This window comes from Malaclemys terrapin, chromosome 13 (assembly GCF_027887155.1).
Source record: "Malaclemys terrapin pileata isolate rMalTer1 chromosome 13, rMalTer1.hap1, whole genome shotgun sequence".
Taxonomy (NCBI): domain Eukaryota; kingdom Metazoa; phylum Chordata; order Testudines; family Emydidae; genus Malaclemys; species Malaclemys terrapin.
Window position 1 is genome coordinate 6,890,959 of NC_071517.1, and position 27,885 is coordinate 6,918,843.

The following is a 27,885-nucleotide window of genomic DNA, read 5'->3' on the forward strand; positions in this document are numbered from 1 at the left end:
CTTTTAATAATTTCTGGCAAACTTGAAAATATACACAAGCTTTGTATAGTATGTTACACCTGGCTGACTAGTGTTTATGCCATAAGTGCTGTTGATACAACCTATAACATCTGTCACCCTATTGTTGAAATTAGTCATTAGTGCAGCCCACACAACGGTAGTAAGCATCTCTAATGTATTTATTTTTTAAACACCCGATGTGTAATATTTTTCATACGTGGGTGTAACTTACAATGCAAAACAGTCATCATATACTATAATAATATAATCAACTGACACATAAAATACGTTAAAGAGGAAGCAAATAAAATCTGCTGGGTGGAGGGGTTGTTTGCTGGGCGGAGGGGTTGTTTCATTTTTTAATCAAATCAGTACAATTAAAATGGTCCACTTTCCCAGAAATAATCTTTTATTACTTTTGTTTACAGAAATGTTGGTAATCTTTCAGGGTGTGTTATGTTTGAGTGTAACAATGGATGTCATGAAAATAAATGAAGACACAAGGACATGACAAACAATTTCAACTCTCCCTGCTAATGTCTTGGACTCCTTGCCTGATTTATGTGTAACATGGCTATTCAGAGTCTAACTGCAGTAACACTTTCTGTCCTGAACTATTATGGTGGTGTTGTGCACTGATAAATGGCTGCCACCTTTCACCCCAGAGGTGGCTGCATTTCAGTAATCCATTATGTATATGGCTAGATTGTGCCTATTATGCAAAGGCCTGTGTTAGAGCTGCCCCAACAGAAGCTACTGGGAAGCTCACCTGCTTCAGTCCCCCTTTAGGAAGGAACAGTGTGAGCCTCCTCCTGGTCCTTTTTGCATGGCTACACTCATGCTCTCAGGATAGTAAGGGACTGAACCCATGACTGCTCCTACTCACACAGCAGGGAGGGGACAAGATTAGCAGAGCAGAAGCTCATGTGTCCTCCCCTTAACTTGTGCACCTCTGCAATGATCAACTGCAGTTTAACCCCTGCAGTGAACAGGGCTTTTAGAATCTCGTGGGGAAAAGGCCCGTATAACTAAGTGCTCAAGCCTGCATTTTCACGCAACCCACTGTCAACCTCTGGAACTCCTTGCCAGAGGGTGTTGTGAAGGCCAATATTATAATGGGGTTCAAAAGGGAGCTAGATAGATTCATGGAGGATAGGTCCATCAATGGCTATTAGCCAGGATGGGCAGGAATGGTGTCCCTAGCCTCTGTTTGCCAGAAGCTGGGATTGGGTGACAGGGCATGGATCACTTGATAACCTGTCTGTTCATTTCCTTTGGGGTACCTGCCATTGGCCACTGTCAGAGGACAGGATACTGGGCTCGATGGACCTTTGGTCTGTCCCACTGTGGCCATTCTTATGTTCTTATGTAAATCTATTTTTACACCATTGTCTTCAATATTACTACTTGCATGAGTAAGGGTTCACAGGATCAAATCCCAAATTAGCAAGAGCATAAAAAGGTACTAAAAATCTCTTTCCAATTTAATAGAATAAAAGTAAATTACATAATCAAAATATTTTAGAGCATCTTCAGGCAAGAATAAATATAACAAAAGAGCCTGATTCTGACCAGCTACTCCACAGGTGGGCGCAAGCAGAGGGGATACAAGTTGCTACTCCTCCTCCTCTTACTGTGGTGGGGTTTTACAGACTCAGAGAGCACCTTGGTCCCGCCTCGCATACTGTGGTCACTTGCCCAAAAGGGGGAAGGCAGGGCAAACTGAAAGCCGGGCCATCACCCCCACTCCTTCACAATGATCAATAGAACTACCCAGGTACAGAGGCAGGAGCAGAGATGGAGGATGCTGCACCAGACACATTGACAGGAATTCTGACTGGTTCAGACAGAATTCCTTCTGGAAATCCCAGGCGATGGAAAGCACCCTATTCAGTGCTTTTAATAATGCATAGAGCAGAATTTCCCCCAAAGAGAACAGGCATGGAGATGTCAAACAGAGCTGTGATTTGTCTGGGACAGAGATGGTAAGCCAGTTCCAAAACATTTACACCTCTAACAGCTCACATTTCAGAAAAACACCTCACAGCGGGGTTACATAAAAATAATGCCAGCTACAGAGTAAGGTCAGTGGAAAATTATGGACTTTTTTTCCCTTTTTGTTCCATAACAGGTGACTTGTTTCTTTTCTTTACAATGTGGATTACACAGTTTCATCTGGCTGCCCGATAAGGATTTTTTCCAGGAAGCACAATATTTTATCCTCCCTATTGATTAATCTCATTTTAAAATGAAATAATTATAAACAGATAGTTACTGTCAGCTTCACACTTTTAAAATTTCTCTTAAATACTATTCCGGAGCAGCCTTATAGTGGTTAAAATACTCTAATCATGCATTAAATACTACCAAAATACAATGAAATTAAAATATTAATTTTCTTTATCTCAGAAGGTAAGATGAGACAGTATGTGACTCTAAATAATAGAAATACCAAAATATATACAGCCCGAACAAACGAAAACATGTTTACCTCATTATAGAGAGCATCATTAAAAAACACAAAATCAGAATTACATATAAGGGCCTGCCATTTACAAACTAATATAATCTGTATTTAGCCCTGCTCTATGCTAATAAAGTGCCATCATCACCCCCATTTAATCAATACAGAGAAACTGGCAAAATTGGAAACTGGCAAAATCCCCTGCTTGTTTAAATTTACCAGCCATGTCTGGTTTGAACAGTAACATCTCATTAATTCCCAGCCTGGCAATTTGCAATACAAAGTTCAATGGACCTTAAGTATCAATTAATCATCCATCCGCAAGAGGAGCCTGAAGAATAAAGAAAGTAACATCTCTTCTACATGAAAATCTTCCTGGTAGCAAGCAACATCAAATTAATCCCACATGTTTCATTACAAGGGATCACATCTGTTCATACTCATGAGCAGGGTGCTATCAATAAAGCTTATTCTCTTAGACTTTTTTCCCCATTCTGCATCAGGGTTATTGAGAAAGCAAAAGTATGCGAATGACATGCCTCTATAAATTCTCTTTCTTCTTTAAGGTCTTCACTGAAATTTTAGAAAACTTTTCCTATTGTGATCCTGATCAGGGGAGTGCCAATCCATAAACCCCTGAAACCATCACACAGAGAAATCAATATTGCACAGAATATAAGACCACACGGGAATTAATCCTTTCACCTGGGAAAGGAATGAGCCTCTGAAAGTTTGGACGTTCATATGATCTTTTCCAAACCAAAACCAGACCCACGAAACCTTCTGAGGTTCACCTTGCAGTTCCTGGCACCATATATAATCAAGTAAATAGAAGAACATAAACCTTAGAAGACAAAACATGAACAAAAACAAACAAAACTTTCCTTTCATTTTCTTCCATAACAACTTAAAGGTAACAAGATTTGCTAAACAATTCAAAACCTCAGAAGGAAAGTTACTTTTTAAAAGAAGCAGCATGTGGGCTATTATTAAAGTTGTTTTTCTTTTCTTTTATAAAAAAAAAAAAATCTCCAATCCCAAATCCTCACTTGACTTCAATTGTGTCAGAATTTCATTTCAGTTTGGTAAACACTATCATTTTCACTTCTCAGCTGAAAATGGAGGTCTCCTCCAAACTCCTTTGGGACCTGGTGGCCTCTTTGCAGAGCTCCGAGATTGGGCTTTACAAAGAGGTGAAATGGGGTAGGAATGAGTAGAGGTAGTTCATGGTTGCTTGCACAGGAATATGTAAAACTCCTTTTGCCAACAAAATAATTTTTCCCCCCCCAGCACATTATCTCCTGATCATAAATTAGAAAAGAAGAAATAGGCTAAATGATAAACATATTCCCTTGAAATTTAATGCCATCTAATGTAAATTAAAATTAGAAATGTCTTCATGTAATTTTATTTGGAAAATGAAAAAAATTCAACTGAAAGTTTAAAAAGAATATTTTTGACAGTAATGGTGATTCAAGACTATTAAGAATATTTTCCTCTGAAGTGTTTAAGGATTATTTGTAACTTTAATTTGGGGATGTAAAGAAGTTAACTTTTTTTCTTTTGCTGTACTATTAATGTAAAAAAAAGATCAAAGAAAGAAAATAATTGAGATTCAAATTCCATTTTTAAGCAAAAATGACAATGTCTTCATGAGTTAATATTAATCCTTTAATTATGAATTTCAAAGGTTTAAATACTTTCTGTGACCTTGGCTTTAAATAATTATGCCAAGTGGAGCTTTCCTTAAATTCAAAAAAGATTCTGAATTGTTGATCATAGCCATTTAATGGCTTCAGGCTGGCAGATTTCCAACATAATCCTCAGAATGCTGTTTAAAATTACGGACCAAGAACCTGATGCAGGTAAATGAAATGTCAATTTCACAAAGACCGTTTGAACCGTATATGCATAGACTTATTTTTTGTTGCTCCGTATCATTTTGTAATCAAATGTGGAATTTACCACACTAATACATGTTAAAATATTTAAAACAACTGTATGCTTACATACACACATGGCCTATTTTAAACATCAAGTAGTTTTCATTTTAGTTTAGCACAATGTTTAAATATGTCCTTTGATGACAATTATTTTCTTTTCTAAGGAACTGAAAATATTATAAAATAGATTTTAAAGTCTTGGTGATCTTTTCTAGATAACTATACGCTGATTACGCCATTAAAAGCTGCAGCAGCCTAAATAAAAATTTATTCCTACTAAATAAGAATCCAATAATGGTGATATTTTTAAAACAAGAAAAAAAAAAAAACCCTCAATACAGAATCAGACTCTGATCTTGAAAACCCTTACAAACAAGCTTAACAATATTACCACAGATAAGTGACATTTTAGTGAGATTACTCACAGTAGAAAAGTTAAGCATGTGCATAAGTGTTTGAAGGAACAGAGCCATAGTTATTTAAAAGGCCAGGCTCATTAGTTACTACTCCATCTGCATTAAACACTTAATCCTACAAACATGCACATGAATAACTTCAATCATATGAATAGTCAGATTGACTGCAATGGACCTGAATGAAGTTACTCACATGCATAACTGTTTGCAGGATCAGGCTCTATATTTAGGCTGGGATGTGCAAAGGAACTTAAGGAAGCTAGTCACTCAGATCCCATTGAAACTTGGTCACCTAGCTACTCTCTTTTGAAAATCTCAACCTTCAATGTTACTGCTATCTATACTTAAATATCTAGCAATATCTATTTTCTGACTTGGTTCTTATGACTACATACTGGCAAAAGATATTAAAGATTTTGCTTTAATTTGGCAGTGCAGTCACCAGTACTGTGAATTGAATACCTACAAGACTTTGATTTAGGGCACGTCTTCACTACCCGCCGAATCGGCGGGTAGCAATCGATCTATTGGGGATCGACTTATCGCGTCTAGTGAAGACGCGAAAAAATCGATCCCCGATGGCTCTGCCGTCGACTCCGGAACTCCACCGCAGCAAGAGGTGGAAGCGGAGTCGACAGTGGCGCAGCAGCGGTCAACTCGCCACCGTCCTCACAGCCAGGTAAGTCGACCTAAAATACACAACTTCAGCTATGCTATTCATGTGGCTGAAGTGGCGTATCTTAGGTCGACTCCCCCCGCCCCCCGTAGTGTAGACCTAGCCTAAGTCTCTGCAGCACCAAACAAACTGAACCACTCCCATTAACAGTCTAGATTTCACCCAGGACAGAGAGGTTGGATCCAATCTCAGATGAGTAAATGGATCCAAGAAAAGCTAAAATATGTATATGCAAGTTCCTTAGTGCCAATGAGCCAACATCCTAAGGGAAATGGTAATGATATTAGCTGACAACACTGGTAAATGTTCACATAAATACATCTGAAGGACAGGAAATGGAGAAACATACGTAGCAATTTAAAAAAAAAATTGTAAAATGTTATTGAGGAAATTCAAAATACCATCTTTTATAAGCATGGCATTATTTAAAATGTACAGAGATTGTTGAATACACAGTTTTCTAAAATATTAGTATCGTAACATATAACTAACCATTTTTATTTCTATATCACATAGCAGTGAGGTTTTCACACTTCTATCAGAGTTCATTTCTTTGTGTTCCTGTCCTTAAGTATTTCAAATCTTGCTGATTTGTATCAAAAACACCTGCTCAGTGCTGAATGAAAGTGAAGCCCATAAAAAGGAGTCAACATTCAGCCAAAAACAGCCAAACATTGAGTCATACTATGAATGAACTGGTTGAGCATAAGGTGGGAGAAAACACCAGTGTGTTTTAAAACATGAATCCCCAAACTTAAACATTCACACCCCTCTTCCGAACCTTCCCTCCTCCCCACCCCACAAAATTGATCTCTAAGTCCTTACTTACTAAAATAAAGACAAGCACACAAAAGCTTTCCCCCTTTTATATTGAAGGCAATTTATATCCAGATACTTGTATCCTGAACTTTCCCCCTTAAACTGTTTTTTACAGAGCAAAATACATGGATTAATAAAGTAGGATCTCCCTTGTCAACCCCATCCTAATCAAGAAAAAGTGATAAACCCCATCCTGGATTGAAGCTGCATTTCAAATCATGCTGTTATTCTGGTCTACCATTTCCCCCTACTTAAACTACTGTATACTAGATTGGTGATCTGATTCTACTGCTACTTCTGCTAGAGTGTGGCACTCTGCTGGGGAAGAAGGCTAGTCAAAACAATATTAATTATCACCATGAAATCTGCATTTTGTTATCATAGAAGCCTTTCATTCAAGGACCTCAAAACTCTGAGCTCCTCCGGCCTGAATGCCATAGGATTTGACAAACTCTGATCTGTAGCAGTTTCCTTTATTTAAGTGATCTCACTACTGTTATTGATTTGTATAATTTGTTATAGAGTGTGTCACTTCGGATACATTGTCCCTCACTTTCTATGACCTAACCAGGTTTGTGCAGTATCATGTGAATCTCTTACCTTTTCCAATGTCATCTCGGTCTCTGCAGCATGTGTCCTTTTCAGGTCTAAGGCCATCTTTTCCGACTCTGCTTTAAGCTTATTCACGGCAGTCTCGTGATCCCGAGCAGCCCTCTGCTTTTCTTCTTCCCGCAGAAGGCTAAGCTCTACCAACTGCTGCTTCCGCTGAGCATTTACCTGAATAAGCTCTTCTCTCAGCTTGTGGATTTGGGCCTCCATATCATGGATAATCTTAAATTAAAAAAAAAAAAAAAAATGGAAGAACACTTCTTATATGACTTCTCTGATAAGACTAGCATAGGGAACAAGCTAGAAGAATTCCCTTTCTCCCCTCCCATTAGAATTCATCTGCACTTTAGGATTCTCCCTTTCTCTTTTACCCTGCCTTTGCCTTCACACACAAACGGAAAAAGCTTCCTTCTGGCCAAAGTTTGGATGGAGGCTATCAGCAATGCCACAGAAGCCAGCAAGAAAAGCCTGCTTTAGGGCCAAGGTAGAGTTCCAAACTTAGTACCCACTCACCCTCCCTTTCACTCCACCAAACAATCAGCTTTACCATTCATTTTGTTCATTCTTCCAGTCCTGGCTTTGTATCTTTTCCTATACTATTTCCTCTCAATCTCAGTGTGCCAAGCCCCCACCCTCTTCTTATTAAACTCCCTCCTTAAGACACTTCTTCAGTAAAGTCTACACAAAGAGGATGCAGCTCCAGGGCTAGCTAACATTGTTTGTGAACCTGTCAGGCAGCTAGAGGATACAAACATGTGATGCCCAAGGCCATTTTTTTTTAGTGTATGTTAAAAAAAGATTTTTCTGTATTAACAGGATTTGGGTCAACCAGTGCTTCACCCACCATACATGAAAATCACTTATAACTGATAGCTACTGAGTGTAAACCACATTCCTGGCTAGGGTAGACCATCTAAACAATGACAATAACATGTATCAATTTGAAACTTATAGTCTTTGGCAAGGTAATTGGAGGAAGATGGACCCTGATATTATTCTAGATTTAGTTATGATCTGATAAAGTGCTCATGACAAAGGGCAGCAAAATTAATAGAAAAATACTGAGCTCAAAACTAAATATAACAGTCCTACCGTTCATAAAACCACCCTAGTTAAAGACAACCAATCCAAGAGAAGAACAACAAAAAAGGTAGATATCAAAAACAAAATACTGTCAAAATCATGAAAAAATTCCTTCCTTAGAGGTTTTTAAGGTCAGGCTTGACAAAGCCGTGGCTGGGATGATTTAGTTGGGGATTGGTCCTGCTTTGAGCAGGGGGTTGGACTAGATGACCTCCTGAGGTCCCTTCCAACCCTGATATTCTATGATTCTAAGACTGACCAAAGCAGCTTTGGTGTATGATATGAAACTTGGTAAATTTGGGTTCTGATGAAAAGTAAGTTTGAAAAAGGAGCATTAACCGTGAGACCTCTGCCACTGATTTCCAAGCACTGAGAAACAAGACAACCCAACAGACTCCAATTGTCATGAAGGAACATAGCCACTTAAACAACAGGGTTCTAGCCCTTGTAAGACTTACAGTATGGTCATTAAGGCCTAAAACCGTACCCTGAAATGAACAGGTAGACAGTGCAGACGATATAGCTAAGTATATTGACTTTCCTCAATTGGAAGACAGGCCATTGTGTTCTGAACAAGATGAAGCACCTAAGGGTTCATGAAGGGCCACATAAAAGAGAGTGCATTATTGTAATCCAGCCTGGAGATGGCAAAGACATGGGTCACTGTGGCAAAATCTTCATCTGAGAGGAAAGATGACTGGCTGACTGCTAATAGAAGAAGACACTACACAGGACCATCATTATCTACATACCAAGAAGCCATGAAGAATTTAACAAAACCTCCAGGCTCAGCACTATGTTGATAAAGGTGCAGGCACAGTCTTTCTTCTCTCTATGTGAATTCCCAAAACTAGCAGCAACACTTCCATCATGGCCAGATTCATTCCCAGCCAATTCATTCCCATGCATCTCCAAATCTTGAGTAGACTTAAAGAACGCACAACAACAGATGACAGAGGTTGATGGATTGCCAAGACTCATCTAACTTGTCTCAGGCAAGGGATAACATTTTCAAAAGTAGCAGAGTGACTTAGGAGCCTAAATCCTATTAGGTGCATTTGAAAATTTTACAAAAGAAAGGTCCTCAGATGCAATAACAGACTACTCTAATTATAACACAATACTCACTCTTTTCCAGCACCTCAGAATGTAAGTTTCACAAAGTTAGACTCGTCTACCATATATAATTTATATCATTTTATGCATCATCTCTTGTGGTTTTGAAAAGGATGTATTTACACAATTTTGTAACCTTTTGTGGCATTACTTGTTTCGGTAAATAAGACTGAATAAAGTGATCAGTACACAGCTTCAGACATCTTAGTCAAGGGAACACTGAACACATTTGGACAAGTAAGGTTCTAGATAATCAAGGGATTTTTCAAGATAATTAAGACACTGAGAACCTGGCTCCATTTGGATAAAAAGGAATTGTGGGTAACCAAGTGTTGTTAATCTAGGGTTGTACTATATTTCTAAACACATAGTGCTTCTATTAATAGAATTTTCATGATGTGGATTCTTGTTCCATCTTCCTTTCCCTGGTTTGTAATTTTCTAAATGTGAATTTCTTTCAAAAGATTCATGATTTCAACTAAGCTTTGCATTCGATATTGTCCAATTATTCCTGACTTTTGTCTATCATATGTTGAGTTCCTTTAGAAGATAACAGATTGTCTCCTTGGAAGCAAAGTACAAAGTAACAGAAGATAATGAGAGACATACAAGAATTGCATTCTACTATTCTTTTATTGATTTCATCATTTCTAGTAGGTTTTTCATGATAAACCTTCAATATATTTCCATCTTGTGACTATAAAGTAAAAATGTTCTGATTTTAAGAATTACAATACATGACGTAATGAACCATATGTATGTAGTTTTGAACAAGAACATTTTCACTGAAAGATTATACACTGTGTGGATGCGTGTATATATATATATATATATATATATATATATATATATATAGTTATAGTTATAGTTATAGTTATAGTTATAGGTTAGCTCATAGGAAACAGTTTACTGGGATCCATTCACATACATGTCATAGCAAAAAACGGTTACCTACCTTTCTTAACTGTTGTTCTTCGAGATGTGTTGGTCACGTCCATTACACATTAGGTGTGCGCGCATTGCGTGCACGGACGTCGGAAACTTTTTCACTCAGCGGCTCCTGTCGGGCCGGCAGGGGTCCCCCCCGCCAGAGCGGTGCCCCGCTCTAGTGTATATATATCCTTGCGGTCCCGACCCTCCCTCGGTTCCTTCTTGCCAGTGACTCCAACAGAGGGGACGAAGGGTGGGAAGTGTAATGGACGTGAACAACACATCTCAAAGAACAACAGTTACAAAAGGTAGGTAACCGTTTCTTCTTCTTCGAGTGATTGTTCACGTCCATTATACATTAGGTGACTCACAAGCTTACCATTGGAGGAGGGTAGGAGTCAAGTAACAATTGATTGAAGCACAGCCCTGCCGACCACCGCGTCCTCTCTGGTCTGATGATGGACTGCGTAATGGGCTGTGAATGTATGTACCGACGACCTGATGGCTGCTTTACAGATTTCCTGGAGTAGAACCTGCGCCAAGAAAGCCGCCAAGGATGCTTGGGCCCTAGTCGAGTGAGCCCTGATCACCAGGGCTGGTACTTTGGCGAGCTCATAGCATGTGCGGATGCAAAGCACAATCCATGCTGATAATTTGATGTTGCTTGCTACCAGGAAGATTTTCATGAGAAAGAGAGAAAATAATGATTTGCAACTCTAGAAACTGTTGCTACTGTGTCTATGACTATCTCACATAGACTTGGCTTGCCTTCACCTGGTCAGATGTTAAACATGTTGTCAAGTCATCTTAATTAATGGCCTCTGTTTTAGAACATCCTAGAATCAAGAGAGCAATAGTATAACTGGCCAGAAGTGAGGAATGCCACAGAGTAGTTTCTATATAACCCAATTAGCTGTAACATTATATGCGTAGTTTCTGCCTCTTTGTGTCTGTTCCTGCTCAGTGCTTTATCACTTCAAAGAAAATTAAAATTCACTTATTCATTAAAACAATTCAATATACTAATTGTCAGCTGACTCCAAAAGGAGATATTTCATTTGTTTCTACAGCATTGTTAAGGTGCTCTGATACCATGGTGAAAGATGTGGTAGACAGAGTGCTGCTCACCACACAGTAGATTGTTTGTAAAAGGCCTATCAAACATGGCCAAAGAAAAGAAGGATTTTTAATAATTGGTGATAAAGTTTCAGTTGCATATTTAGAAGATATACCTACAATATAATGTCCACATACATGAGCCAGATTTCTTGAATAGACATTTGACTTCCCATTTCAGTAACAACACATGTTTCACTGTAGAGCTGACAGGCTCTTTGCATAGGAGTGTAGCCTCCCATAGATAAAAGTAATCTAACTCCTAATCATTAAAGGTGAATACAAATAAGATGGCAACCTGAATGAAGTGCAAATGCACAACAGTTTAAGGTCAAACACATTCATTTTAGCGCCTAATAAGAACAGCCATTCTGACCATACTGGGTCAGACCAATGGTCTATCTACCCCGTATCCTGTCTTCCAACAGTGGTAGGTGCCAGATGCTTCATAGGGTGTAAACAGAACAGGGCATTTTTGAGTGATCTTACCCCTGTCATCCAGTCCCAGCTTCCGGAAGTTGGAGGTTTAGGGACACCTGGTGCATAGGGTTGCATCCCTGACCGTCTTGGTTAATAGCCATTGATGGACTTATCCCCCAGGAACTTATCTAATTCTTTTTTGAACCCAGTTATACTTTTGGCCTTCAAAACATCCCATGGCAATGAGTTCCACAGGTTGACTATGCAGTGTGTGAAGAAATACTTCCTTTTGTTTGTTTAAAACCTGCAGCCTATTAATTTCATTGGGTGACCCCTATTCTTATGTTATGTGAAGGGGTAAATAACACTTTCCTATTCACTTTCTCCATCTCATTCATGATTTTATAGATCTCTATCATATACTCTCTTAATCATCTCTTTTCTAAACTGAACAGTCCCAGTTTTTTACTTTCTCCTTGTACAGATGCTGTTCCATGCACCTAATCCTTTTTGTTGCCCTTCTTTATAACTTTTCCAATTCTAATATATCTGTTTTGAGATGGGGCAACCAGACCTGCACACATGGACGCTGACTAAAATTCCCAAGAAAGCAGTGGCTTCTACAGAATATTATCTTTCACTGTCCGTCATCTGGGTTCTTCAGGACTAAATTGTTTAGGATTTTCATCAATATTGCCAATAAAAATAGCATGACCAATACTAACTAGTTCCTTAGCAGTACCAGTTCCAGTGAGTACTACCACAATCTGATCCTTCCAAGAAAACAATAAAGTATAACCAAAGGTGAATAGTGAATAAAACTTCATTACAGAAACACAAGCAGGGAATGTATGTAAAGCATCACATAAAATTTAAAAAACCCAAACCCTACAGTGATACAGTCAGAAAACCACAGGAATACTTTTTCCTTCCTTCCCATGACTAGAATGAAACTCTACCATATAGAGAAATTCCAGCGCAAACAAACAAAAAAATGCTTAATTGTGTATTGAATTTCAGAACAGGAGATCTTAGTCAAATTTCTATTCCTTAACTCTGATTACTTTATTCAGTAAGTGTAGACATGCTACAGAGAAAGATCCTGAAGGAAGTCCACTGTGTCACTCAACTTTGATTTAATCAAACTTATCAGGAAGCAGGGTTGTTAAGACTCAGAAGGAACATAAGTATGTTGGCCAAGAAAGATAGCCTTGAGGGATGTAAAGTGGAAGAAAATAGGATTCAGAAGGAGTGAAGGGATAGAGATATGCTAATCTATAGGTACACTTCTACCCTGATATAACGCGACCCGATATAACACGAATTTGGATATAACGCAGTAAAGCAGCGCTCCAGGGGGGCAGGGCTGTGCACTCCGGCGTATCAAAGCAAGTTCGATATAACACGGTTTCACCTATAATGCGGTAAGATTTTTTGGCTCCTGAGGACAGCGTTATATCGGGGTAGAGGTGTATTTCATTTATGCATACAGAAGGTAGTAATAATAGTTGGTATTTACATAATGCCTTTGATTGAAGCATCAAGCCCCTAAGAGAACAATAACAAATCAATCTATCCAACTTCACATACTAACTTCTGATGTGTGATGAGATGCTGGGCCGATTCAATAAAATCAGTTAATATCTTTATCACAGCAGCTTAGCCATGTCTCTTCCTTCCCAACTCACCAATTCAATTATAGCAATTGTTTAGGAAACATGGTAACATTGTTTAAAAAAATGAAACATACAAAATGCTCTTTAGTAAAAAATGTTGATAAACTTTTTCTATGTTGGGGGGAGTGGTAGCATAAGAGAGTAGTAATATCAAGAGGAAAAAACATAGTAGTAGTATTGTTCTACATAATATCATATAGAGGGATGAAGTCCTGTATCTTCTTTCAGAGGGGTAGCCATGTTAGTCTGGATCTGTAAAAAGCAACAGAGGGTCCTGTGGCACCTTTGAGACTAACAGATGTATTGGAGCATAAGCTTTCGTGGGTGAATGCCCACTTCATCAGACGCATGTAATGGAAATTTCCAGAGGCAGGTATATACTTTGCTTGTTACTGTATCTTCTTGTATACTGTAATCAAAATATCCAAATTCTCCTCCTAAAATTATCATCAGGTTAATGGTTTATGAGTTTTCAGCAGCAGTTCAGTCCTTGTCGATCCAAGCAATAAGGATAGAAATATTCTTGCAGGAATGAATTCAGTGACCACTGAAGGACCTTAAAATCCCAAAGATGCTCTTGCTAGAGGAATTTATTCTCACCTGAAAAAAACATGAAACTACAAGGGATCTATGTAAGGCGCTGTCTATTCAGCTTTTTGGTCTACAGTTATTGCTAATCTTAACGACACCAGGCACGTGTGTCCTCACTGTCCAATGCAGAGAATATTTTCCTATATTGTGCTATATTATTCTAATCCCTCTCCTCCTGTCTTTCACCACCAGCAGGAACTACACTACTCCTTCACCAGAGACCACAACCCTAATGCCCCAGTCAAACACTGGAAAAGTCCTTTCCCCTCTCAGTGCAGATAAAACACTCCCCCCCCCCCCAAAAAAAATAAACCACACCTTGCTACTGCTAATTCTTCTCCATTCCTGTCCTGACTTCCTGATGCAACCCATCTCCCTACTGGTAGTTCAAAACATAAGGGACCAACTTCAGAACTGGTGTTGTGGGAGACAGGCCATATGAGTCACCAACCTGGGGAGGAGGTTTAAAAGGGTTTCAGAAGCTGGACAAGTCTTTTTCTCATTCACTTTAAGACAGCTTATAGATACATCTTAATCTCTTAAGTGATTCTTCTTTGGAAATTTTAACGATGCTTTCATTGAAGTCAATAGAGCTTTGCTATGAATGTCAAGGGGAATAAAAACATGCTGTAAGTTTGCAAGCATAGCAGCATTTGTGACATCAAGAATACCACTGAATACCGTTAGACAGGTATTCAAAAAGCCATCTTATTATTGAGCCTGAGTTTGTCTTCAAGAACTTATTCAGCCTTTTCCAAACAATCAATTGCCTTTAACAGACAAAATCCCTTTTGCCAAATATTTGTGCTCATGTAAATGTCCTTTTCCTTGCAGTTTCACCAAGAGAAAAAGCAACTGTTGCACAATGTTTTTGCTTTAGCATATGTGTGGTTAACAGTAGCCATATTTTACCCTAGAGGTGGTTACTTTTCACTGGAGGGATGCAGTAATTCAGATGTTAATAAATCAGTGTTCAGAATTTATAAATCAGTTTGTATAATGTAAAGCAAAGCCATGATGATTAACCTTGATGGTGTAACAGAAGTGTGACAGGTTCTCTACAATCACACACTTGAATGATCGTTGCTCCCCTCACCCCCCAAAAAAGTTATGTCAAAATAGGACAAATGGCAACCGTATTTGTTATTATGGTTATTATGGCAAACACTTTGTTATTAGCATTTAGCTTTAGTGTTGGGATAAGAGGGAAGGTCCTCTCATGGATCAGTAACTGCCTAAAAGACAGTAAACAAAGGGTAGGAATAAATGGTCAGTTTTCAGATTGGAGAGAGGTAAACCATAGGACCCCCAGGGACCAGTGCTGTTCAACATATTCATAAATGATCTGGAAATAGGGGTAAATTACTCAAGATAGTTAAGTCCAAAACTGACTGTGAAGAGTTACAAAGGGATCTCACAAAACTGGGTAACAAAATGGCATATGAATCAATATAGATAAATGCAAGGTATTGCACACTGGAAAACATAATCCCAACTATACATACAAAATGATGGGATCTAAATTCACTGTTACCACTCAAGAAAGAGACCGTGGAGTCATTGTGGATAGTTCTCTGAAAACATTTGCTCAATGTGCAGTGGCAATCAAAAAAAGCTAACAATGTTAGGAATCAGCAGAAAAGGGATAGATAATAAATATCATTATGCCATGGTATGCCCACACTTTGAATACTGCATGCAGTTCTGGTCGCCCCATCTCAAAAAAATAAAAAATAATAAAAAAAAGATATTAGGATTGTAAAAGGTACAGAGAAGGGCAACAAAAATGATTAAGGGGATGGAATAGCTTCCATATGAGGAGAGATTAAAAAAGATTGGGACTTTTCAACTTGGAAAAGACTACTAAGGAGGGATATGACTGAGGTCTGTAACATCATCAATGGTGTAAAGAAAGTGAATAAAGAAGTATTATTTACTCCTTCATGTAACATACGAACCAGGGGTCACCCAATGACATTAACAGGCAGCTGGTTTAATACAAACAGAAGGAAGTACTTTCTTCACACAACACACAGTCAGCCTATGGAAGTCATTGTCAGATGTTGTGAAGGCCAAAAGTGTAACTGGGATAAGTTCCTGGACGATAGGTCCATCAATGTTTACTAGCCAAGATGGTCAGGGATGCAACCCAATGCTCTGGGTGTCCCTAGCCTCTGACTGCCAGAAGCTGGGAATGGATGACAGAGGGGATGGATCACTCAGTAATTACCCTGTTCTGGTCATCCCCTCTGAAGCACCTGGCATTAGCTGCTGTCAGAAGACAGGATACTTAGCTAGATGGACCACTGGTCTGACCCAGTATGGTCATTCTCATGTTCTAGCAAAATCCCAATCCCCAGTGTCGCGGTTAATACAGAGGCATTCAATTATCTCTCAACATGATCTTAGTTTTTTTCACCTTTGCAAATATCTCTCTGACATCTCTTTTAAAAAATGTCTGGTGGCACTTGTAAAGTAAGGTGTTTTGATGCTAACTTACATATTTCCTCCATTAATTTTAATAGTATTAAGCTACTTACAAATGTCAAAGCTCTTCCATGAGATACTTTAAATTGACTGCTTGGAAATTGTATACGCTCCAAAGACTGTTTAACTACTTGTTGTGAATTTGTTAAAGGTGCATCCGTAACTTCTATAACTTGTCTTCTTTTGTATAATATCTTTAGGGTTGTCAGTTTACCACCATCTTACACAGTGAACATAGTTGTGGGCTTAATGTAGCCTCTTTCTTTTGTTCTCAAACTAAGTAATTCTCTCTTCTTTGTTTCTCTTCTCTTGCATTTTATACATAGCCCCAAGAAAGGGCTATACAACTATATATGTATACAGAGAGAGAGATGAACATGCTGCATCTTGTCTTCCCTTGCTCTGCACCTTAAGCATTTTCTTGAAATGTGACTGAACTGTTGACACATGAAGAGCAGTAAAGAGAAGTCATCACCTGCTTAGCTCCCTCTCTTTTCAATTCATGGAAGAAACTATCCAAGGCATTTCTGTAATGAAACCTTCTTTCACAACATTTTAATAAATAATTTACACACTAATCTGTTTACTACTATACTTTATATACCTGAGTGTCAAGTTTCCTTTGTATCATAGTGATACTTTATTTCTTCTTTTCAATAACACCTTTAAAGATGAACACCTATTTGCCACAAAAGAGCCCAATAACCAAGATGTCTGTTAATTACTAAAATTAAGACCTTCATCCAGCAATACATCAATATTCTTCAGTCACCTCCTATGTGATACATCTATCTTAAAATTAATCTAGATTCTTGTTTTTAAAAGTTTAAATATCTTGGATTATTATATATTATCACAGTTAAAGACTTATCATTCTTCACATTTTAATGTTTTCTCATAGAACAGCAATGAAGCAGCGCTGGGAATACACATTTTAGAAAAGGAGCCCGCGAGTTTCTATTTGTTACTGGGTTTTTTTATACTTTTCTTCTCCATTAAAAGTCAAAAACATGCAGATTGACACTGCCAGCTACTTTGTTCTATTAGTTTTTAAATGTGCTTTACAATTCATTATAATATTCTATTTCAGGGGTCGGAAATGTTCGGCACGCGGCTCGCCAGGGTAAGCACCCTAGCGGGCCGGGCCAGTTTATTTACCTGCTGACGTGGCAGGTAGGCCGATCGCGGCCCCCACTGGCCGCGGTTCACCATCCCGGGCCAATGGGGGCAGCGGGAACCCGTGGCCAGCACATCCCTCAGCCTGCGCCGCTTCCCGCCGCCCCCATTGGCCCAGGACGGCAAACCGCAACGAATGGGGGCCGTGATCGGCCGAACCTGCCACGTCAGCAGGTAAATAAACAGGCCCGGCCCGCTAGGGTGCTTACCCTGGCGAGCCGCGTGCCGAACGTTGCCGACCCCTGTTCTATTTGAAGCTCTCACGTACAGTAAAGCTCAGTTAACATCTCTGGCTCAGTTTCTTCATCTGTAAAATGGGAAGTTGATGACTAGCTTCTTTGTTAGTAACAGATATTGTTTTAGCTAGTGAGCATACTTTTCTCTCTGAAGGTAATAGTAAATTAATGCTCAGATATTCCTAATGATTTCAGATTTTCAAATATTCCAACATACTGCATATTTGTGCTGCTCCCCTTTCCAACTGAACCTCTAAAATGTCAATTTATTACATTTTGTAAACTTACTTTAAATACAGAATTCACAGATTTAGATACCATGGATCTGGGGATTGCTAGAGGACCTTCATTGGTGTGAGCCAGAACAGATTAAACATATTGCTAATATAAGTTGTGTTTGGCCCCGAGAGAGGGCACTGGTTATACTGCCTGTAAGAAACCAGCCTTCCTTCCTTGCCATTGGCTAATGACAAAGTAGTACTGTCAGCTGTACTAAAGGAGAAAACATACCCTACCCATTTATCCACTTAGTTGGGGAAAAGGTGCTTAATGAGGGACTGGAAGACAAAAAGATAAATGGACGTAAAATGGCAGATTCTTGAACATCTTAAAAAGGAAGGACACCCTAGGACTTCTGCGTCAAAAGAAATAAAAAGTAGAGACAGCTAAAGGGCTTTGGTGTCATCTTTTTTTGTGCTGTAAATCATTTAAACAAGAGGGGCATGCTCTCTTTTTGATGCACTGAAGAATTATTATAAAAATTACTTATATAGGCTCAGATCCACAAACATATGGGCCATAGTTGCATAAATGTACATGGCACTACAGAAATATGATGTAAGTCATACTTCATGAACCAGTGAGTCAACAATTTTAGAGCCCAAGGGAGTTTTCCATTGACTTCAAATGAAACTGGATTGAGCCCAGATTTGGACAGGACAAAACACAAGACAAGATTTCAGGTAAGGAAATGCGGAGACTGATGATGAGAAGAACGTAGTCCAGACCACTGCAAAAAAGTGGCTTAAGAGAGATTTGAAGGAGGAGAGAAAGGGTATTTGGCAGAAAAGAAAAGGGAGACTATTCCAAGTGTAGGAAGGAACATGAGTAAAACTATAAAGTCGAGACTGCCAACAAGAGATGAAGGGAACAGTAAAGAAAGAGGATTGCGTGATGCAAGAAACGTATAGTGGTAGAAGGAAATAAGAGCAAATCTGTAGGAAGGGGCAAGATTATGTGGTCTCCTGAAGGTGAGAACAGGAGTTTGTCTCTGATGTGGTAAGAGTCAGAAAGACAAGAGGTATTTGGGGAGTAGGAGGTTGAAATAGTAAAAATGACAAAAGAGAAAAGTTATCCTTACTACTACTGATATTTTGGATAAACTGTAGAAACAAAGATGAAATGTAGGGAGGCCAGAGAAAAGATTACAGCAATCAAGAGACAACTACAACATAGAGAATGGTAAACAAATGTCATTTATCTAGTAAATATTTCCTTGATGAAACTGACAACACAGATTCACAAGCCTTGGGAACACATTTAGACTCAGTACCATGTTCAAAACCCCCTAGAACACTTAACTCTTTGGATCTGAGATTATTAAACAAGCAGCAGCCCCAACCCCCTTACAGTATTCATACTAAAGAAGCCAAAGATATGGACGAGGAGCATGGGTCTATATGGACAGTTACAAGGCAAACAATCTTTCATCTTCTTCAAGAATTGACAGCTAAGATATCTACTCAGGGAAGATTAATTAGCAGTGACAATCATGTAAGCGGGTGGATGTGAAACTGACTAGTTAAATAAAGATTTTGGGACCGCTCTCCCTAATCAGACATTAGACCCAGAAGCCAAAGCAAGGGAGCAGTTTTCCATCAGTACATGAACAACTCCGGATAGGAGACTTACATATCTCAGTGATGGTAGTATTTCTAAGACATTCAATAAATGCTTCTTTTTGACCTGGAGATATACCCCTTAAGATTTCCAGGGATTGACACATCTGCAAGGTTATAACAAGTTTGCATCAATTTTTTTTGACTGAATTAGACTGAGGCTTTTCAACATTTTTATAGGGCAGATCAGATCTTAACAGAAGATTGTCTCATGAGTACCTTACCTCCTCTCCACAATGAAATAGCACATGTGACAACTATAGCAATTCCTTAAAAAGAAAAGGAATATTAGATATGTGTTCATGTATCTTTAGCTGTCTTTCATGTGATGTGTGTTATGGCCTCACTGGATAAAGTTAATCACTGTCTACTGATTTGCTCTTGTGTGTCTCTCTCCTCACATTCACAAATCTGTTCTTCTGTTGCTCTCTCTCCCTGTACATGCAAATCTATGTAATTTATTAAAAGATTTAGTTCCCTATATAATAACTAAGAACTAATATAACATCTAAACTATACAAGTCTTTAACTATGGAATGAAATTTAGAGAAGAAAAATGTTTTAAAATTAATAATTGCAAAGTAATGCATACTGGAAAAAATCCCAAATATACATATATTTTTATGGGTTCTAAATTAGCTGTAAACAGCCAAAAAGAAGATCTTGTCAGCAGCAGGCAAAAAGCCAACAGTATATTAGAAACTACTAGGAAAAAGATAAGAGAATCAGACAGAAAATATCACAATGCCAATATGTAAATCCACAGTGCGCCCACACCTTGAATACTGTGTCCCGTTCTGGTTACTCCATGTCAAAAAGAATATAGTGGAACTAGAAAAGGTTCAGAGATGGATAACAGAGATGATCAAGAATATGGAACGACTTCCATATGAGTAGAGATCAAAAAGATTAGGGCTGTTCAGCTTAGAAAACAGACAACTAAAGGGGGTATGATAGAAGTCAATAAAATCCTGAATGATATAAAATGCATAGAGAAGTGTTATTTACTCTTTTACACAATACAAAAACCAGGGGTCACCTGATGAAATTAATAGTCAGCAGGTTTAATACAAACAAGAGGAAGTACTTTTTCACATGACCCACAACTAAGCCATGGAACAGATTGCCATGGGACGCTGTGAAGGCCAAAACTATAACTGTGTTCAAAAAAAAAGAATTAGGTAAGTTAATGAAGGATAGGTTCATCAATGGCTGTTAGCCAAGATGATCAGGGATGCAACCCCATGCTCAGAGAAACCCTAAACTGCTGACTACCAGAAGCCGGGAGTGGAAGACACAGATGAATCACTCCTTACTTGCCCTGTTCTGTGCAATCTCACTTGAGCATGGGTATGGGCCACTGTCAGAGACATGATACTTGGCAAGATGGATCATGGTCTGATCCAGTATGGCAACTCTTATGGTCTTATGTTTAATGAAAGCCAGAAACCAAGTTAGTGAGAAATCTAGTGAGGATGTTTTACTGTCATATCTTTATAGAACATATTAAAAGAGGGGGGCAGTTATTAGGACTTGAATTTCACTGACTCTCCTGACTTCTGTTATCACCATCTTTAATGCAGTCCTAATGAGCAAGAGAAACAAAAAGTGTTCCTTAAAGATTCAAATGTGATTCTATTAACTTAGCAAGGAACAGATTTAAGTTCCTAAGCTGGAAGATATAAGAACGTAAGATCTGCCGGTTATACCAAATATCCTCATTTTATTCCAGGCACTTCAGTATTTAGAGTACTCTTAGTATTTAGACTTCTAGCATTTATATATATGAGCATTTGTACAGTTTGTCAATATTTAGTTGCTTGCCTTCATGTGTGATGTTAAAATGGAGGCTCAGATGTAGGTCAGAATATACAGCAATCCTTTCAAAAGGTCTTTATTTTAGGATGTGGGAAAACTGGCCATCCCTGTATTGTAGGATGGCTGCCACATGGATTTGTAACAGTGTACTCACAGACAGCTCGGAGTACTTGAGCGAAAACAAGTTGTCCAATATTAAAGGAACTGCAGAAGCTTGAAGGTTAAGGTCTGTTCTGCAAGACAAAAATTAAAAACCTCTTCCATTTTAAGGCATATATTTTCCTCAAATCTTCCTAACACCAGAATTGGGATTTCAGGTCTGGATAAAAAATGTGACTGTGGTCTTCAGACAGAAGAAACACAAGATCTAGAAGTTCCACAAGACAAAACTAGGAGAAATTTGGCGCCAAAACTGATGAACAAAAGTTGGAATTACTATAATCATCTGAGCTCTGCCTAGCCTTATTTCTCTGAAGATTCCTGGAAGGAAGTGGTAAGGGCAGTAAGTTATGTCAAAACCTTGACATTTCAGAGGAAGTATCTGGCAGGAAGCTTGGATTCATTTCACCTTCCTTCCTCCCTCCCTCCCAGGACAAAATTGAGGGTATTGCACATCATTCCTTGTTAGAGAGGGGCCTATTTGAGAGGATCTCCAACTTCAGATTATCGAAGTTACTGCCACCGCCTTGAGGAAATGTTATTGGGTCCTGTACATCCTAACCAAGTTATCTGCCAAGATGATCTCCTCATTGGGCAAATGAAGCGCAAGGAGTGCTGTGATGTAGAATATACCATTCCCAGAGCCAGGCAGCTTTTTTGACATACAGTTCAGAAGGGAGCTTCTGCCCTAAGATTCACATAGTATCAAGATTGCAATGTTGCCTATCAACACTGACAAAGTTCTTCCTCAATCCATCAACATTTTGAAAACCAGACAAATCACCTGTAACTTCAACGTATTTATAGGAAGCCTCATTTCCTCAAGTGAGCTCTGTAACCCACAAAAGTACAATCTGTTCTAATCTGGGTTTATGGTTGAAGACGACTGAAATGTATTGGCCTGGGTGCACTGTCCACCATGTTAGTGAATCTCTGACATTGAGAGGTGATCTCACTAGAAATGACAAGCTGCTCTGTTGACGATTACGCAGTCTTTAACCTAGCATGGAAGCCTCATTCTGAGTCTGGTGAATGGTGTTACAGATGTGCAGAAAGCCATTTAGTCTCAGTGGAGAAGCCTTTATTCCATCCTGGTTCCTATGCCTGCTGGGGGCATTAGTTGGTGGCTCCTTTATGGTTCTGTGAGCACAGGTGTGCTGCTGGCACAGTTCACAGACTCTCTCACACATTGACCTTAACTGTGCCAGGCTGTGGCCTCTCTTCCACCTTTTCTGGAACCTGCTCTTCAAGTTTTGGCTGCTCTTCTTCCCTCACTTTTTATTTGTGGTCACCCATCTGTCGATACACTAAGTCCAGAGTTTTCCTCATAACCTCTTTCTGGCACTTGTCAAGCAGGGTATATATGAACAGTCCACGGAGACTCTCTGCGACTGTAGGGACATTTCCATTGGACTCACATGTAGAAACATCCAGACAGAATTCTACTGCACAGCATCTATTGATTCCCTTGATCATTTCCTGGGAACAGTGAATTTCTGCTCAATATCTCCCTCCGGCATCCATTTATTGGCCTATCTCACTACTATTCTTGCACTCTTTGATTTATTCCCTGTATTCAGTCGACTCCCATTATATTTTCTAATTGATGGGTGGATCTTCGTGTCCTTGAGCAGACATTTCTTCGAAGGGCCAGTCTATTGAACTGGAAGTCAAATAGATCCACTGCAGTTAGAACGGAAATATTTTTTTTATATTGTATTTATTTTACTATAGACTGACTACTGCTGAGCAGATGGCCAAGACGTTGTGGTCAGATGTCTGGAATAGTGTATTATCCCTCCTTTAATTCTTTGTTTCGGGATGACCAGGGAGCTGAATGAGAAGTTGGGGGAGTGCCTGGAAGGAAAATGTTGGTGCGAGTTGATATGTTAAACAGAACCAACTCTTTTCTGAACTTAAAATAAAACTGTGGTCTGTTGAGGATGTGTCCATTTGTGGTCTTTTTACCTTTTAAAATGTAGTGCTTCTAATTTTCTGAACAGCTCCCAAGCCCTGGATGGACACTTCATCAATATGAGTAAATAAAAATAAGCAATCAGTACTAGGTACCATATTTGTATCCAAAGACATCTGTAGAGAACAAAAATATTGCTGATAAAAAATACAACAGGGAAAAATGATGATATCTCAGATACCACTCTGTGGTTTATGTTGGCAAATGGCAACCAATGTATTTGTTTTTTATAGCAAGATTTCAGATCTCTTTATAAGCATGCATAATTTCTGCCTTAATGAAAGCCACTGTTATAAAGAAATAGCAATGATTCTGTCAGTTGGAACCTCTGTGAAACTGGAGTACAGAAAAACAAATGTAGTCTTCCATACAGATTACACCACCAGAAGCTAGTACTGATTAATGCTTCATAATTTTTTCTCTCAATCTCCAACACAGAAGGAATCCAAAGAAATATTATTTATCAAAACTAAAAGTTTGTTTTAAAATGCTACTTGCACAATTTTACAAAAGATACCAATCTACTAAGTACCTTAGCACAGTAGTCAGGTAATGCTGGTACTAATTAATTGGCACCATTTTTTCTTCTTCTTCTTCTCAGAATCTCAGATGATGAAACTGTTTTTTTCTTTTATTGAACCAGCTTGGCCTAGACTAGCTTGTCCCGCAGTGACATGTATATTGAATACAAATCAGACAGCATAGCTTTAAATCTGTGTTGCAGCTCTCATTTCCAATTCGAGAACTGTACTATAATCATAAGCTTCTGGTGGATGAAAGGAAATCAGCTCTCTGAATATTAGCTAATGCCACATTTGCAAGTCCTGAAGAGATCTGTGCTGTTTAAAAAAAATAGATCATTTCTCGTGAACCTATATATATGAATCGCTTTGTACTGCTCGACTGATAGAAGCGATGCCTGTGCTGGGATTAAACCCTTTTCATCATAAAACCTCATCTGGTTCGGAGTCCAAGTCCATCAAACCTTTTCCCTTTAAAGTCCCGCCTTTGATTCTACATCAATTTATTCAAACCGCAGCTGGGTGGCTGAAAACGAAAGGACAGCATCATTTAAACCAACCATGTTCCCAACTTGAAAGAAGGGCTATAATTAAAAAAATGGGCATAAAAGAATGGAAATGGGATAATATTTTTTAATGGTAGTTCAAAGGCCGACAGATGTCAGAGCCTTTGAAGATGTCAGTACACTGAGCAAGAAGTTGCCATTAAATAGTTTGCCTGAGAGGTGAAGCAGCTTTTTAATGACTGAAAAAGCCCTTGCAGACACATCCTTGTGTTTTTAATTTGTCAGAGTTTCTGCAGTATTTTCTGATTAATGACATATGATTATAACTGCATAGCATACATATTTTTATACTTGGTTAAATGAATACTTTATTTCACATTCCTCTAGAGCTAGATAAGAACAGGGAAGCTATACTAGACAGTCCAAAACTATTCGGATTGCTTCATATATTTATGGTAATTCGATGGGATTGGCCAAACACAGTTACCGTGTGTTGCCAGCTTTTGTTCTTTAATGGTGATATTACTAATACTATCACAATTTGCATATGTTAGATGGGATGTGACTACACTTTTATACCCTTCATGTGCACTTAACCATGTGTGTGCCTTCAAAATTAATTGATGAACTAAATTGTGTCAAATCAAAACAATGTTTGAAAAATTCTTCAACTTACCCTAAAAATGCAAGAGCTGTCAGAGTCTTCAGAAAAGGGAATGTTATTTAGGAAAAAATAGTATTTCTAGCAAACCACTTACTCCTATTCAAAAAGAAAACTATTTTTATTAATGCTGATAAAGTTCTCCGCTTGGGTGGAGAAGAAGCTATCGAAGTACCTTTCATCTCCCTTAACATGTGTATATCATTCATGCTGTAGAATTACTTTAATAACCATCAGGAATGATAACTGTAGCACATTATAGCTGCACACAAAATAGGAACACTTCCCTCTGCTCCCAAGCATAAACTGACATCTTTAGTGCACTAGTACTTTTGTATTAGTCTGCCATTCTGTGTTTGAGTAGCTATGTGTTTGAGAGTAGGACTTCAGAAGTATAAGCAAATATAGCACTGCATTGCGTCACACCGTACAGCAGTTATTCAGCAAGTAAAATAAAGATATCATATCAGGGGCAAAGTCAGTTAATGCACTATCCTTTCTCCTCTGAAGACCCAAATTCAAATAATGAATTAAATCACAAATACATAAGAATATGATGACTCATTTAAATTAATGGTTGTCTGGTTAGATCACAGAAGCACAATGTCAAGACTGAAACACTGGCACAGTTGTGTAACATCTGTATGTGTGTTTGTGTGTTAAACCAGCCCCACGTTTTCATAACAACATTTAAGGTATTTCATAAATTAACATGAGTATTTATATTGTATCAAATCTGTACCCATTAAGGAACTTCCCAGTAATCACTACACTGCCAACCCTGGCCACTACAAGCTTCACAGCGACAGTGGAGATAGGTCTTGGATACTCCTGCTCAAAAGGCACAAGTATATACACCATTAAATCTAAGGAAAGCTGTTAGCAGGACATATCCTATTACAAATAAAAACAATGTTAAGAAAAAGTGTAGTTGTAAAGTTAAGTATGGACATTTGGAAATACCAGATTTCTGTTTTCCTGAGCAACCGTATGTCTGTCCCCTTGTGCATCCCACCTGTGCACTGAATGAGACAAGGTTCTTGTGAGAAAAACAACATGTGATCGTGTTCAAGAGTATGCCATAATGCATACGGACAAGGAGGCAGAATTAAGGTACAGGCATCTGTAAATCTGGGATTTTCTAACTTCTGAGTGCTTGACTTTACAACCTAATGATCTGCCTTCTGATAGCACTTTATTAAATGTAATTTCCAAAGTGCTGTAGTTTATTAAGGGAAAAGTAAATTCTGTTATGTAACATTATAACACCCCCCACCCCCCTCAAAATCATGAATCACCAGCAGTGTTTGAACCCAACCCTCTACCACTTGAGCTACAGGACAAAATACATTAGCTGGCAACTGACGCAAGGTTGTTATACCAGGCAGAGTAAAAATGGGCTACTGGGACCATCTGCTGGGGTGTGTGTGCGCATGCAAGCGCGTGCGCGCACACACAGCCTCATGAGAGCTTGGGGAGTTCTCGCCCATGTGCTGCCCCCAAACGGAGGGTTGGGACTATGAAGCAATGTACCCCACCAGATGGGTGTGGTTAAGAGAGAGGATCCAGGCCCAGCTCTCACCCCCACTGACTGCTAGTGCTGATCTGGCAGCTCCCAGATGTTCCCAGTGTAGTGTGTGCTGTTGCTTTGGTGACTCTTTACCATGTACATGTGCCATTCTATTTTGCCAGCATGTCAAAATATTCTCAGGAACATGCACGAGAGAATGGAAATGGCAATTTTTACTGGTTTATAATCCAGCTGACCCTGAATGGAATTTCACAAGACAAAAAAAAAAAAAAGAAAGGCACTTCTCTAGCCACAGGGCTTTCTCCCTGTTGAATTTCAAAGATGTGCTACAAACATCCACAGTATTAGAGTTTCTTACAAAAAAAGCTGCAAGAATCTTTTATAATGGAAACATTAGGCAATCTAGAGGTAGGGTTTCACCACCAGATCCTTCCATTAAGGGGCAGTGGTGCACATAGACGCCAGCCATTATGAATTAAATTTACAGCATGGAAAATTGTAATTTTCATCATCATCAATGGCAAATTGATATCCCACTCCCCACAGCAGTTCAGTATCAATAAAGCCTCTTTCAGATTCTCCTTTAAATATGTTTTTATGCATGTGAATCAATCATGATAATTTTCTTCAGAAGGGTCAAATTTAGCTGTACTGAAGTGAAATAATACAGAAGTTTAAATTTATTGCAAAACTAGTGTTTATGAAAACAACATCAATTATAAGGGACCTCAAACTTTTTTACAGTGTGGACCACATTTTAATAGAAAATGTCTTGCATGCACCTGTCTTTTTTTTTTTTTTTTTTTTTTTAAAAACGATGACATAACAAACCCTGCTTTTGACAGCAAAATAAATTGCTGAGATGGAAAGTATTTAATGTATGTGTAGTGTCTTTTGATTCAATTTGGCACACAGAAATCAGGAGGAAGAGGAGAAGCCAGCAACAAATTACCAAGAGAACTACAATGGCTAACCAGCTCATGTGCCATGAACACTGCTCATTATACTAATCACCATCTTCTCATTGTTACCATGTGTTCCACCATGTACTTGTTGTA

The 27,885-nt window shown here is 38.7% G+C and overlaps 1 protein-coding gene across 5 annotated transcripts in view; it reads right to left on the reverse strand.

The window, feature by feature from the left end:
- Positions 1–27,885, reverse strand: part of CEP112 (centrosomal protein 112) — a 291,150-nt gene that overhangs the window by 81,652 nt on the left and 181,613 nt on the right. For 4 of the 5 annotated variants that reach the window (XM_054048114.1, XM_054048115.1, XM_054048118.1 and 1 more), the window contains one exon: positions 6,919–7,149. The exons of the other annotated variant lie outside the window; for it this stretch is intronic. In XM_054048114.1, the coding sequence (XP_053904089.1) occupies positions 6,919–7,149 (231 nt within the window). The remainder of the gene's footprint in view (positions 1–6,918; positions 7,150–27,885) is intronic. 5 annotated transcript variants of the gene reach the window in all.